Source organism: Chelonia mydas, chromosome 7, assembly GCF_015237465.2.
Source record: "Chelonia mydas isolate rCheMyd1 chromosome 7, rCheMyd1.pri.v2, whole genome shotgun sequence".
NCBI classification, from domain to species: domain Eukaryota; kingdom Metazoa; phylum Chordata; order Testudines; family Cheloniidae; genus Chelonia; species Chelonia mydas.
In genome coordinates this window covers 93,500,582-93,515,328 of record NC_057853.1, presented here as the reverse complement: position 1 = coordinate 93,515,328, position 14,747 = coordinate 93,500,582, and the positions used below count along the sequence as shown (strand labels likewise).

General features: G+C 38.4%; 1 protein-coding gene across 1 annotated transcript in view; it reads right to left on the bottom strand.

Annotated features, from left to right (window-relative positions):
- DNTT (DNA nucleotidylexotransferase) overlaps positions 1-14,747 on the bottom strand; it is a 150,048-nt gene that overhangs the window by 111,504 nt on the left and 23,797 nt on the right. Inside the window, exon 3 of the mRNA XM_007053018.3 lies at positions 11,616-11,744. Coding sequence (XP_007053080.2) covers positions 11,616-11,744 — 129 coding nt within the window. The remainder of the gene's footprint in view (positions 1-11,615; positions 11,745-14,747) is intronic.

Sequence of the window (14,747 nt, the reverse complement as noted above, 5' to 3'; positions counted from 1 at the left end):
AAATACCAGTTGGTCCTCTTTTGCATTATATGTAAAATATGTGTGAAGCTCTTGCAAGACCTCTCTGTAAGTGACAAGTAGTTTAGTTACATTGGTGCTTAGAACATTCTGAATCTGTATGGCCTATGAACCTTTGCCAGGATGGAACTGGATTCTTCTCAAAATTCTAATGTAGAAATGACATATCACCTATTTCACTGTGTCAAGACACAGACTGGCCTGAGACCATTGTTGTCACTCTGGGTGGCTTTCCCACCTGAAGAAGAGACTTAGCAGTCAGGATGGAGAACACTTCATTTGGCCAAACATTACAATCATTTTTCTCTCCTGTCCTATAGTATTCAGTTTTTAAATCCCCAGCTGTGTAGCTACCACTCCAAATAGTCAGATTGAATGTTACCCACAAGCACAACTGAATAGAATTTGTAGACACTTAGTAGCTTTGTAATTCAATTAAATATTTTCTCAAGTCTTTTGGAAACAGCTCCTTCTGTCAGCTTTCTTGGGTTTTAAATATCACTTTGCTCTAGATTTCTAAATTCTAGCATTATTTGCTGCCTGAATTTTCAGTCGGAATGGCCTACCCACCTCCTAGTTCTCTTGACAATCACCAGTCATTAGAGTTTATCTATTTGCTTCTATCACAGGCTCTTTATGCTGGCCTAAAATCAGAGACTCACTTTTCTTCAAGGGCAGTTCCCCAGCAGTCCCTTCTTCTTTTAGCAATACACAATAATAGTTTCTCAGAGTGTGCTGTTTCTAACATATTCCATCCTTCAGTCAAAACCAAAAAAAAACTGAAATCCCATGAGAAGGCACAGAGTCTTTTCTTTCCTCTTCCTAGATGAACAGGTGCTGTGTAAAGTCTCCACAAAAGCCCTCACCTCTCTCTTTCTCTCAGTCCACCAGACTAGATTAAAATAAAACCAAGGTTCAGGAACTAAACAGAAATTCACACCATCTACAGTGATGCTATTGGTATACATATATGTTCTTACATCAAAGGAAACTTTGTTTCTCATGAACCACAGTAATAGATCATCTTAATGAGTTTGATGCATGGAACTCCAGATATGGGCACTGAAAAAATATGGACCTTCAGGTCAGGGGTATGGTGTATGATTAAGAGGTCATTATCTCAGTTGAATGACCAACATCTTTTGAAAGATTGCACTAAATGGCAGCAGCACAATCATTTGACTATTCTTATGAGTCAGCTATTATGAAGTGTCATTATTTACAGGCAATAAATAAATATCACTTTAGATATGTCATAAATATAAAGGGAAGGGTAACCACCTTTCTGTATACAGAACTATAAAATCCCTCCTGGCCAGAGGCAAAACCCTTTCACCTGTAAAGGGTTAAGAAGCTAAGATAACCTCGCTGGCACCTGACCAAAATGACCAATGAGGAGACAAGTTACTTTCAAAACTGGAGTGGGGGAGAACAAAGGGTCTGTCTGTCTGTGTGATGCTTTTGCCGGGAACAGAACAGGAATGGAGTATTAGAACTTGTTAGTAAGTAATCTAGCTAGAAATGCATTAGATTTCCTTTTATTTAAATGGCTGGTAAAATAGGTTGTGCTGAAATGAATGTATATTCCTGTTTTTGTGTCTTTTTGTAACTTAAGGTTTTGCCTAGAGGGATTCTCTATGTTTTGAATCTGATAACCCTGTAAGGTATTTACCATCCTGATTTTACAGAAGTGATTCTTTTACTTTTTCTTTAATTAAAATTCTTCTTTTAAGATCCTGATTGTTTTTTCATTGTTCTTAAGATCCAAGGGTTTGGGTCTGTGTTCACCTATGCAAATTGGTGAGGACTTTTATCAAGGACTTTTATCAAACCCCAGGAAAGGGGGTGTAGGGTTTGGGGGGATATTTTGGGGGGAAGACGTCTCCAGGTGGGCTCTTTCTCTGTTCTTCGTTTAATACGCTTGGTGGTGGCAGCATAGGGTTCAAGGAGAAGGCAAAGTTTGTACCTTGAGGAAGTTTTTAACCTAACCTGGTAAGAATAAGTTTAGGGGGCCTTTCATGCAGGTCCCCACATCTGTACCCTAGAGTTCAGAGTGGGGAAGGAACCTTGACAAGCCACACCTCCTATGACTTAATAGCTTGTGGAGAGGATGGCTCTATTAAGTATCCCCATGCTCCAGGTGTCCCTAAATCTTCAGCTGCCAGAAGCTGGGACTGGACAGCAGGGGATGGATCATTTTGATAAATTGCCCTGTTCTGTTCATTCCCTCTGAAGCATCTGGCACCAGCCACTGTCTGAAGACAGGATACTGAGCTAGATGGACCATTGGTCTGATCCACTATGGCTATTCTTATCTTTTTAACCATTCAAAATAGACAAGTTAATTTCAATAGGATTCATAATGAATAATCATCTTAAGTACACTGGGCCTGATTCTCCTCTCACTGTCTCCATGTAAATCATGCCTTATATCATGAGTTAATTAGGAGACTCAGGCAAAATATATATTATATATAAATCCTAACAAGTAATTCTGAATTTACTAAATAGTCATATTTTATCAGGCCCCATAATTCTGAATGGTCAAGAATAATTCATTGATATTCACAGTAACAAACCAGAATTATTATTGTTATTTTATTTATTTGTATCATAGTAGTACTCAAAAGCTTCAGCCATTAGCAGGGCCTCCATTGTACCAGGCCTTGTACAAACACCTAGGAAGAGCTCCAAAAACCTTACAACATAATTTTAAGACAATAAGTGAAGGGGGCAGGGGAAGATGATGAGGGTAGCAGTAATAAGATTCTGAGCGCAACCAGATGGATCTGGATCATTTACATTTTTTATTATACATAAATATCAGCTAACACCAACTGCCCTCAAAGAAGTCAAAAGTAGATGCTTGGTTTCCTGTGGAAATAAAAGTAGAAGTGGATCTTGAGGAAAATTTGAAGGTTCCATGTAGTATGGAAGAACGTGTGAAGGCAGTTGTGGAAAAAGAGGACAAACAGACACTCAAGGTTGGCACCACTGACGGAGCATGACAATGCTGTAAGAGCATCAGCACTGTTGTATTGATTCTGGGTATTGACTGTGCAGCTGAAAGCATATAGTATAATGTAAAAACACAAAATGCCAAAAGGGAATCACTTACACTAAGGAAATCAGATGTCCTAAGTATATTGCCAGAGGAAGTAGCATAATTTCAGAGATAGGGTTTGAATTGTGATTGCTGAAGGGTCTAAAAGTATTTTATATCCCGCTGTGTTCTAGATAGGATTCTCCTCCAAATTATTTTCAAAAATGAACAGGAGATATTTCCTCTTCTGAGCAAGCCACCTACTCCTTTTGGTTAAGTACACATAGAGCATCACTTTTGTTGCTATTTTGACACATTGTCTGGAGATTTTCTTCTAAAAAGCTTTATGTCTTGAGGCGCCAGAGTATGTTGTGGGACATATTTCTAGTTTAATGTATTTCCACCTACGAGAACCCAAAGTTGATTGTAAAATTAAAGCTAGGGCCTTGTTAGTCTGATTTAAAATATAATAAAAATAAATTTATTAAGTTACTGGATTCACTGAGACAGCTGACTTTTGTAACACATTCCTTTAGGTTCAATAATCCCATGCAAAAGGAACAGAAAAGAAAGTTAAACAACCATTGTTTTCTCCACTAACAAAATGGAAAGACAGACAATAAGGTATCTTTGGATGGGTGAGGTTCTGTGGCCTGCAATGTGCATGAAGTCAGACTAGATGATCATAGTGGTCCCTTCTGGCATCCAAGTCTGAGTCTTCTCCATGGTAAACATTCACATTTTTATTACCATGAGTAACAGCCAGATCGGAGTAACATTCAATAACATTGGTAATAAGCCTCAGAAGCACAGAACTATTTGCCTCTGACTTAATTAGCTTCTTCTATAAGAATTACATTGTATTCTTCTCTAAGAAAAATGTCTGTCTTGAGTTTTATTGCAGTCCAGTATTAGTATTCAAATCAACTCTCCTTCTTAGGCAAAGCTGAATGACAGTGTTTATTTTACCACATAAAAACAAGATGCAGCCTCCCATGTGCACTTTTTGAGGGGAGAGAAAGGTAACTAGCTATTCATACATTAATTTTAGAACACTACTTTGCTATTCTATTCGTCATAATATTAATGTTTAAGACAGAAGCAAAGAAAATGTATTAAACAGCTGCCTCTGGTCAAACATATCGTCCTGTGATCCTGCAACTTTGCTCGTCTGAATTATCCATATTCAGACAATTAGACAACAGGACTGCTGATGGAGTCAGGGTTACAGGATTAGACCTTTAATTGTTTGAATAAGTAAAGGAAATCATGGTACTCTACTAATCTATGGTATATATACAGCTTTTATAAATTCATCTCAGCTCCCACGATTGTCTGTGTTAATCACTTCATTTCATGGATTCAACAGTTATAGGTTTTTAAAATACATTCTCCCTTGTTTTTCTTCTTCACGGTTTTCTGCAAATTAAGGAACTTTCATGTATTCTGGCTGTTACATATTATGGGATAGTTTGCGTCTTTAGGCAGAGATTTCAACAACGGATGGTAATTAAATTGCCCAGGGGTAGTCCTACAAGGCATTTTGCCTCACGCACTGCTTTGAGTCACAACTCCTTCCTTGCTTCCCCGGCTCCTGAGGCAGTAGTAGTGTGCTGCTAGCATAAACCAACAGCAAAAAACTATACCCATCACTGGGCTCATGTATGCAAAAGCAAGACTCCCACCATACTCCACACCTCACCTTTCTTTCTCCTCCCCTACAGATGCTTGAAGGTAGGGTAATAGGACAAAATAAGTGCTTATATGTGTACACCTGGCTCCAAGATCTGGGTAGTTTGTGCAGAGGTCTAAAGGGAGCTCTTAAATCCCCTTACTCCCTCAGGAAGGGGAGGAGATGAGATATGGTGGTGTAGGACCTGAGGGATCTTACATCAGTAGCAATAATAATAAAAGCTTCTCCCCCTGCAGCTGTAACTTGTGCTGAGGGCAGGCAGCCAAGAATCATGGTGCTGCAGCCTCCCCTTTCTATGGGGCATCAAAGAATTAAGCCTAATATGTATAAGAGTGGTAGAATCTGGCCCAAATGGGTTGATTGAGGTGGTTGAGAGTTGCTGGTATGAAAGACCATGCAATGTGGTGAGATTAATGTTGCAAAATGTTTTGTGCCACAAAACTATGCACAAAGCCATTGTAGTGATGGTCACAGAGAAAAAAGTCACCAAATTGCTTCTAGAATATGCAAAGATCTTGCATGCTGCAGCAGTAGTAAATCAAATACAATACCTAGGATTCTACTCTACAATGCCACTAATCCAGGCCTCCAGAAAATCCTGTATTAAAAGGAAAGCCACGGAGCAGACCTGAGCCACGTGGCTCCTTTTCACTTCTGTGCTAGAACTGGGTTAATGGATAGCAAAAGGGACAAAGTAGAATAATAAACCATGTTGACTCATTTCCTAGTCCTGATACCTCCTTGCCTCCATGCCTTTCTCTCATGCTCCTTTCTATGCCTGGAACTCCTTTAAGCCCATCCACCATGTTTATGGTTATCAGTTACAATGGTTCACTTGTGTAATCTAGCCAAACAATTTACAGAAAGGAGAACAAAAAGGCATTGGCTCATACAATAACAAGGAAATATGAGATAATTATATATGGCCTCCACTAGGCCACAGAGTTGTCATCACAAGATCAATTCAAATAGCTTTGCCATCCAGTTTTAATAAGTGAGATCTAGGTTGCAAAGTGCATACAAACTAATGACTAAAATTTTATTACCTGAAAGTAGTTACCAAGGGCCATATCTCCCAAGAAAGCATAGCCTAAGCTTCATTACTCTCACATCACTGCCATGTTAACAAAATGCCTGTTTTCTTGCTCTGATAGGTGGTAGAGGAGATGTCACATTTAATTGCCTCTACTGAGCAATCATTCTTCCAAAAGAGGAACTTAAAATGGGATGCCAGGGCCTCAAGAGCCAGTGGTAAAGGAAGGATTCCTGAGGTCATTCAAGAATGCAGAAGCAAATTTAATTCATTCATCCTATGCCATCTAGTAGTAGGAAAAGCCAAAAATCAGTAGCTCCAAGAAAAACTATCACTGGTTGCCTAAAGGAAATTTTAAATATGAGAGCAAAGGGAAACCTCTTTGTCTCTCAGAATACACCTGTTATAAAAAGATACTATCACCAACACATAATTCAAGAGAGTTTGGATCTATATGTAAGCGAGCCAGAGACAGTTTGTCATTTAATGATTGGCTGCCCACAGTTTGCACAACTGAATTATACTGATGCTTCATTGTAGTTAAGTACTTGCACTGAAAAATCTGTTGGAACACTTTTATTCAAGTACATGAATTATGGTTTTAGTACAAGACCGACAGCACAACACAAAATTGAAGATCAAACTTCTGTGACCTTAGGCAAACTGACCTCTATTGCTCCAGATAAGGAAATCTACTCCTGCATTCCTTGCAATGCAAGGCCCCAGCTGACTTCATTGCAACTTTTTGGGTGTGAAAAGAAAGCAGCCCTAATAAGCAGATCTATTGTGGAGCTTTGAGATAGAAACATTTGATAGACTCATAAGCACTGTCAACTAGTTAGACGACATCATCAAGAAGGAAATATACAACAAGCTCACAACAAACCATTTTGTCTGAAAGTCAAGCCGATGAAAAAGTAAATAGTTTAATGTGGACAAGGGTGACTAATTGCCATACCATCTTTCAAAAAGTTGATCTATACAATGACTAAGGGCAGATCTACACTGTGGGGCTAAGTTGACCTAAGTTACTCAACTCCAGCTACATTAATAACGTAGCTGGAGTCAATGCACCTTAAGTCAACTTATTGCGGTGTCTACACTATGCTGGGTTGATGGGAGAAACTCTCATGGCGACTTACTTTATGCTTCTCGTTCCGGTGGAGTACCGGAGTTGACGGGAGAGCAATCGGTTGTTGATTTAGCCGGTCTAAAACCGTCTAAATCGACCCCCAGTGGATCGATCGCCGTGCGTTGATCCCCCGGTAAGTGGAGACAAGCCCTAAGACACAACCTCTATGTTCCAGTTGCCAAACTATAGTGACCCTAAAGTGTTCAACCAACATCATTCATCAAGTATAAGTTTGAATCCTAACATTAGGGACCTCTGCAGCAATAAACTTGGAAACTCCCTGAGCACTGCCCCACCATGGAAAACACTGCAATAAAGAGACATCCATAAACATTATAGAGGTTCCACTCATGGTTCCATATTTAATTCATTCATATTTTGCACTTAATGTAGGAATTCAGCCACTTCATGCGTTCCAACTATAGCATATCCTCCCCAAAATCAGAGCACTTACTCTGAGTATAGAATGAACTTTGAGAATTTACAAATAAATCCATTCATTAGAGTAACCATTCATTTTCAAATGGATCATTTAAAAAACTTAGCATCTTCTGTCAGATCTTTTTGTCCTGAGTATCTTAATGATGAAATAAAACCTCCCAGATAGTTAAGACTCTCTGAAATCTCATGCACTTTGAGGATTAATTGTCATTTTTGGCCATTATTCTTAACTGGAAGTTTCTCCTTCAGCATGGTGTAACAAAAGTTCTACTACAGAGAATTCCATGAATTGCCTCTTTGAAAATGACTGTCATCTCCTATTGTTCTTAATGAGTGTGAAGCTATGGCCAGTAAGGCACCCTTTTTCAGAATGACCACTATTGTTCCCAATACCCTTGAGGGAGATAACAAGTCCTGAAAACATAGGGGCCCACGAACTTCCCTTAGCATGGCTTGGACTCACTCCTGTTAGGGATAGTGGAAGACAGTAACCATTTTGAAAGAGGGTGTCTGCTTATGGGTAGCATGTAGCCTCAATTTCACTGTGGGTCAAAATAGGACACGGTAGCCTTTCTGAAAGAGGACAGGTTTTTTTAAATTCTCCAGGGCAAAATATTGTTAATCAATTACTGCTCAAGAAGTATATTTCAGTTATGAAGAACAACAACAAAGACCATTAATCCAAACGCTGCATAGTAATGATGCCATGAAAGGAAAAAAAAATTTTTTAAATCTAATGTATTCTTAAAATCAGTTTAATCTCATCTAGGACCACAAACACTATTATGCACAAATCATAATCACATGACTATTACATACCCTAACAACCTTATATCCTTCTTGTAGTTATGCTATCTTAACTGCGTTTCCAGAAATGAAAATATTTAGATTTCTTTTAAATTCAACATTAATTCCAACTTTCCAGGGTTTGTAATACTTGGTTTTGGATTAAGTACAACATCGCTATAGTGTTTTTACTCTTAAATTATGAGTATATATTCTCAACTTTAGTTCCATTTTAATGTATTTTTTAATCTGGATCTTATAAATAAAATTATATATATTATATAGACACATATTTACACACACACGTACACAGTGTACGTGTCAGGTATTACTATTAATAAATAGAACTGTAGTTAGAGATGTGTTTTATAGTTACACATATGTAAATATATCAAGTACATGGGAAGGGTATACAGATCTGTAATATTAAGAGGGTAAGTACAGCATATGACAGTTTATGAGATGCCTATTTAACTAGAAAGTAATTACAATTTTCTTTTTATCCTAAAATGCTTAAATAAATTAAGATATGTTTGAATGATTATCATATCTAAAATTATTACTAAAATAAGAGCTTCAGAACCCTAGTACATGGAATTGCGTAATGGAAAAAATTCAACAATTATACTGTATCTTTACATTCGGATTGGCCAAGACCAATCCATTTTAGATAAAATGTTCTAACAACTCATTGTATAGCTGGGCCCTCATTCTATCATGTGATATTGTAATGAAAGGTCAAAAGATCGTATTATAAGAACAGTATATTGAAAGTAATATGTTTAAAATTAGCAGTTGAAAACTATTAATACACCATTTAAATATCCACCAAGTTAACTTTTCAATAGCAACACTTAAAACACATAATTACACTTAAGTAGGGCTGACGATTAATCACAGTTAACTCACGTCATTAATTTTTTTAATCGCAATTAATTTTTTGAGTTAATCACGATTAATTGCAGTTTTAATCACACTGTTAAATAATAGAATACTAATTGAAATTTATTAAATATTTTGGATGTTTTTCTTTATTTTCAAATATACTGATTTCAAATACAACACAGAATACAAAGTGTACAGTGCTCAAGTTATATTTTTATTACAAATATTTGCAACGTAAAAATGATAAACAAAAGAAATAGTATTTTTCAATTCACCTCATACAAGTATCGTAGTGCAATCTCCTTATAGTGAAATTTGAACTTACAAATGTAGATTTTTTTGTTGTTACATATCTGCACTTAAAACAAAAAAAATGTAAAACTTTAAAGCCTACAAGTCCACTCAGTCCTACTTCTTGTGCAGCCGATCGCTAAGAGAAACAAGTTTGTTTAGGGGAGATACTGCTGCCCACTTCTTTTTCACAATGTCACCTGAAAGTGAGAATAGGAATTCGCATGGCACTTTTGTAGCTGACATTGCAATATATTTACATGACAGATATGCTAAACATTCATATGCCCCTTCATGCTCTGGCCACCATTCCAAAAGACATGCTTCCATGCTGATGACGCTTATTAAAAAAAATAATGTGTTAATTAAATTTGTGACTGAACTCCTCGGGGAAGAATTTTATGTCTCCTTCTCTGTCTTACCCAAATTCTGCTATATATTTCATGTTATAGCAGTCTCGGATGATGACCCAGCATGTTGTTCATTTTAAAAACACTTTCACTGCAGATTTGACAAAACACAAACAAGGTTTGTTTGTGATTTAGTTGGGGATTGGTCCTATTTGATTTTTTGGGGATTGGTCCTGCTTTGAGCAGGGGGTTGGACTAGATGACCTCCTGAGGTCCCTTCCAACCCTGATATTCTATGATTCTGTGATTCTAAGCTACCAATGTGAGATTGTTAAAGATAGCTACAGCACTCAACCCAAGATTTAAGAATCTGAACTGCTTTCCAAAATCTGAGAGGGATGAGATGAGGAGCATGCTTTCAGAAGTCTTAAAAGAGCAATACTCCAATGTGGATACTACAGAACCCAAACCACCAAAAAAAAAAAAATCAACCTTCTGCTGGTGGCATCTGATTCAGATGATAAAAATGAACGTGTGTTGGTTTGCACTGCTTTGGATGATTATCGAGCAGAACCCATCATCAGCATGGGTGCATCTCCTCTGGAACGGTGGTTGAATCATGAAGGGACATATGAATCTTTAGTGCATCTGGCATGTAAATATCTTGCAAGGCTGGCTACAACAGTGCCAGACGAACACCTGTTCTCACTTTCAGGTGATATTGTGAACAAAAAGTGGGCAGCATTATCTCCTGCAAATGTAAACAAACTTGTTTGTCTGAGCGACTGGCTGAACAAGAAGTAGGACTGAGTGGACTTGTACTCTCTAAAGCAGTGATTCCCAAACTTGTTCCAGCACTTGTACAAAGAAAGCTCCTCGCGGGCCGGGCCAGTTTGTTTACCTGCCGCATCCGCAGGTTCGGCCGATCGCAGCTCCCAGTGGCCATGGTTCACAGCTCCAGGCCAATGGGAGCTGCTGGAAGTGGCACAGGCCGAGGGACATATTGGCTGCCACTTCCAGCAGCTCCCATTGGCCTGGAGCAGCGAACTGCGGCCACTGGGAGCCGCAATCGGCTGAACTTGCAGACACGGCAGGTAAACAAACGCCCGGCCTGCCAGGGACTTTCCCTGCACAAGCAGCAGAACAAGTTTGGGAACCACCACTTGAAAGTTTTACGTAGTTTGTTTTATTTTTGTATGCAGTTATTTTTTGTACACAACTATATTTGTAAGTTCAACTTTCATGATAGAGAGATTGCACTACAGTACTTGTATTAAGTGAATTGAAAAATACTATTTCTTTTATTTTTACAGTGCAAATATTTATAATAAAAATAAATACAAAGTGAGCACTGTACACTTTGTATTTTGTGTTATAATTGAAATATATTTGAACATGTAGAAAAACATCCACAAATATTTATAACAAGGAGTCTGGTAGCACCTTAAAGACTAACGGATTTATTTGGGCATAAACTTTCGTGGGTTAAAAAAAAACCACTTCTTCAGATGCAGTGGGGGGTTCTACCCACGAAAGCTTATGCCCAAATAAATCCGTTAGTCTTTAAGGTGCCCCCGGACTCCTTGTTTTTGTGAAGACAGACTAACACAGCTACCCCTCTGAAACTTGACAAATATTTATATAAATGGTATTCTATTTTTGTTTAACAGCACAATTAATCGCGATTAATTTTTTTAAATGCTATTAATTTTTTTAATTGCTTGACAGCCCTACTCTTAAGATCAATTTAACTTTAGATTTGTCAGGTTCATAATTTTATATATATATCTATATCTATAGATATAGATATAGATATATAAAAATTCCACTTCTCATGTTGCACATTTCATTTTGGATTTGCCAACTGTATTGTGGATGACACTGACACAAGAACTATATTAGTTTACTCTCCTCAGCTGTAGGTTTCATGGAAAATCTATTACCGTGAACTTTTTGTTGCAGTTATTTAAGGTGGTCCTCCTTTGACATGCATACTGGGAGACTCTGCCTGCAACAAATGATGAAGCTTCTGATTCAGGTGTGTCTGAAGTAGCAGGATAAGCTTGTTGCACCTGAACAGAGAGGGGGGAAAAAAGTACTGAGTGTCAAATAGTCTGGAACACCAAAAAATATGCTCCCAGAACAACAGAATAGTGAAATCAGAATAGTGAAATAGTTAATTTCATTTTAATATTCATTTGCTTATATTCCAGGTGCTGCCATACATATATTTTTATTATTATTACTTTACACTTACCTATGATTTATGTCCAAGGATCTCAAAATACGTTACACAAAAATCAATTCTTGAACTGGAAAGATGTGATGGTCGTCTCTGCATCCCATGAAACTTTTCCCCACTTTTTCACCCCCAACAGTAGTGCGAGGTATGAAATACCTGCATAGATCTCTCTACTCCCATAGAAATATTAACAAGAATAAGTAAATATTATTATCCCTAGTTTCCAAAAGGAAAAATGAGGCAGAAAGAAGTTAAGCAACTTTCACAAGATTACACAGCAGGTCAGTAGTAGAGTTGGAATAGAATATACCCATGCCGTGTAAACATGAAGACCTTGGTCTTTGCTTAAAATTCAGATTGACCTAGCTATGTTGCTGAAGGGTATGAAAAATTCACACCCCTGTGCACTGTAGTTACACCAACCTAACCCCCCAACCCAGCAAGGTTGATGAAAGAATTCTTTGACCTACCTACTGCCACTCAGGAAGGTAGATTATCTACACGGATGGAGAAACCCATTTAATCGATGTAGGAAGTGTCTATACTGTGGTGCTAACACCAGTAGACATGACTTAAACAGCGTTGCTTCCTTTGTTAGTGAAGCAAGATTGCCAAACTAGAATAGTTAAAATTGAAAGAACATAAATAGTCATTCCACATACTCCAGTTGAACTGGTTTAATATTGGTGAAGTCAGAGAGGAAGACAAAAAAATCAGGCTTATAATGGGAAGCTTGCTTCCACCTCAACAATGGAAAGATGACCACTTTCTCTATACCACTTTCTCTGTGTGGGGAGGGACAATTGCAACAACATTAAATAAGCTATTATGTATATATTATTTCATGTAAAAGATGCCATTGGATATGAGCCAGTGGAGAATATAAGAATTCATCCAGTTATGTAATGGTACTCTCAGAAATTCAAGGTCATTTTTATGCTGCTGAAGGAAAAGAGAATTTACTGACTATTTTGAAAGGAAGGAAGTTATTGCCTGTCTGTCTAAGGTTGTTCTAGTGAATAGACGAAAAGGGTTTCAGTGAGGGTCAGCAGCATTGCTCTGCCACTCTTGTATACTTTCATGAATGACACTTTAAAACTGATTTTAAATCATAAGCACTATGATTGATTATAGCTAATGTACTGCCTGAAATACAATACCACTGGGAAGGTGGTGAACAAAAAGAATGTTACTGAATGGAATATACAGTGAGGCATTATTTTCATTAGGCTGCAAAGGCAACTATCCAAGAACTGAGTCCTGAGAAGAATAATCCGTGGTGGAATTGAATCCAGGTATCAGGCAGGTAGGCTGAGAACATACTGAGAGCAATAATAAAGCAAAAACTCTTTCTGTGTGTCCAAGAGAAGGGTAAGCTGGCACATATACATCCTGTTCCTGCCTTTGGAAAATTATATGAGCTTTTTCCCCACCATTAGTATCCACAAAGGTTATGTTTTTAATTAACAAGACCTGGTTATATAATTAACAGAACAAACTTGGGACAGAAATCAGTAGAAATAAGTATGCAAACTATAATTACCGTAGTCTGATTTGTAGGGCCCGTTAAGGTACCAGCATGAACACTAAAGAAATTGTCTCTTTCTATCATGAACAAAACGTGAGAGCAGGATTTATTTTGCTTTTTAGTGTGGAGAACAGATGGGAGATTATTGCTTGTACAGATTATGGTACAAATCCAGATATCTCTGTCCAGCAAGAATTACACTGCAGCTCCCCAACCCCAACCACACATTTTGCCTTGCCAGCCAATTTACTGTACTGTATAGAAACAGCTACTAATAGGAGTGAAAAGTATCTATTAATCTTTCTCTTCCATAGCTCTAGATCGCTCTTGCATATAAAATGCAGATTATGGTCAATTAAATAAGGGCCAAAGGAATTTGAAAATACCCTGGTATGTAGGTCTCCTAGTTGTTTTGACAAGTAGCTCATATCATCTATGCAACTGCTACAGAACAGCAACAAATATTTTCCATTAGGGTGCATGTGAGAAAAGAGTTTTAAACCTTTTGAAAGCTCTGTTTCTCTGTATAAATTTCCCGGCTACAGTGCTTGTTACTTCCATGTATGGGAAAAATGCCAGCCTCTTAGTCATGTTTCCATTTCCTTTCCTCTTTTATAGACTGTGATAGGGTCGGGCCAGATGGCTACAGGAGAGTAATAGAAGGCAGATATATTAGCCCCAGGTTAAGCAGGTCCCTTTTCCCTGGGTAAGGTAACATGGAAGGTTCCAGAACAACCAGAAACATTCTGGAAACAATTAAGGCAGGCAGGCTGATTAGAACACCTGCAGCCAATCAAGAAGCTGCTAGAATCAATTAAGGTAGGCTAATCAGGGCACCTGGGTTTAAAAAGGAGCTCACTTCAGTTTGTGGTGTGCGTGTAAGGAGCTGGGAGCAAGAGACGCTAGGAGCTGAGAGTGAGAACGCATACTGTTGGAGGACTAAGGAGTACAAGCATTATCAGACACCAGGAGGAACGTCCTGTGGTGAGGATAAAGAAGGTGTTGGGAGGAGGCCATGGGGAAGTAGCCCAGGGAGTTGTAGTTGTCGCACAGCTGTTCCAGGAGGCACTCTAGACAGCTGCATTCCACAGGGCCCTGGGTTGGAACCAGGAGTAGAGGGTGGGCCTGGTTCCCCCCCAAACCTCCCAACTCCTGGTCAGACACAGGAGGAGTTGACCTGGACTGTGGGTTCATGAAAACAGCCAAATTAAGGGCTGCTGTGAAGCTCTAAGGTGAGCAAACCCGCCAATAAGCGCACGACCCACCAAGGTAGAGGAGGAACTTTGTCACAAGAAGTATAAATAC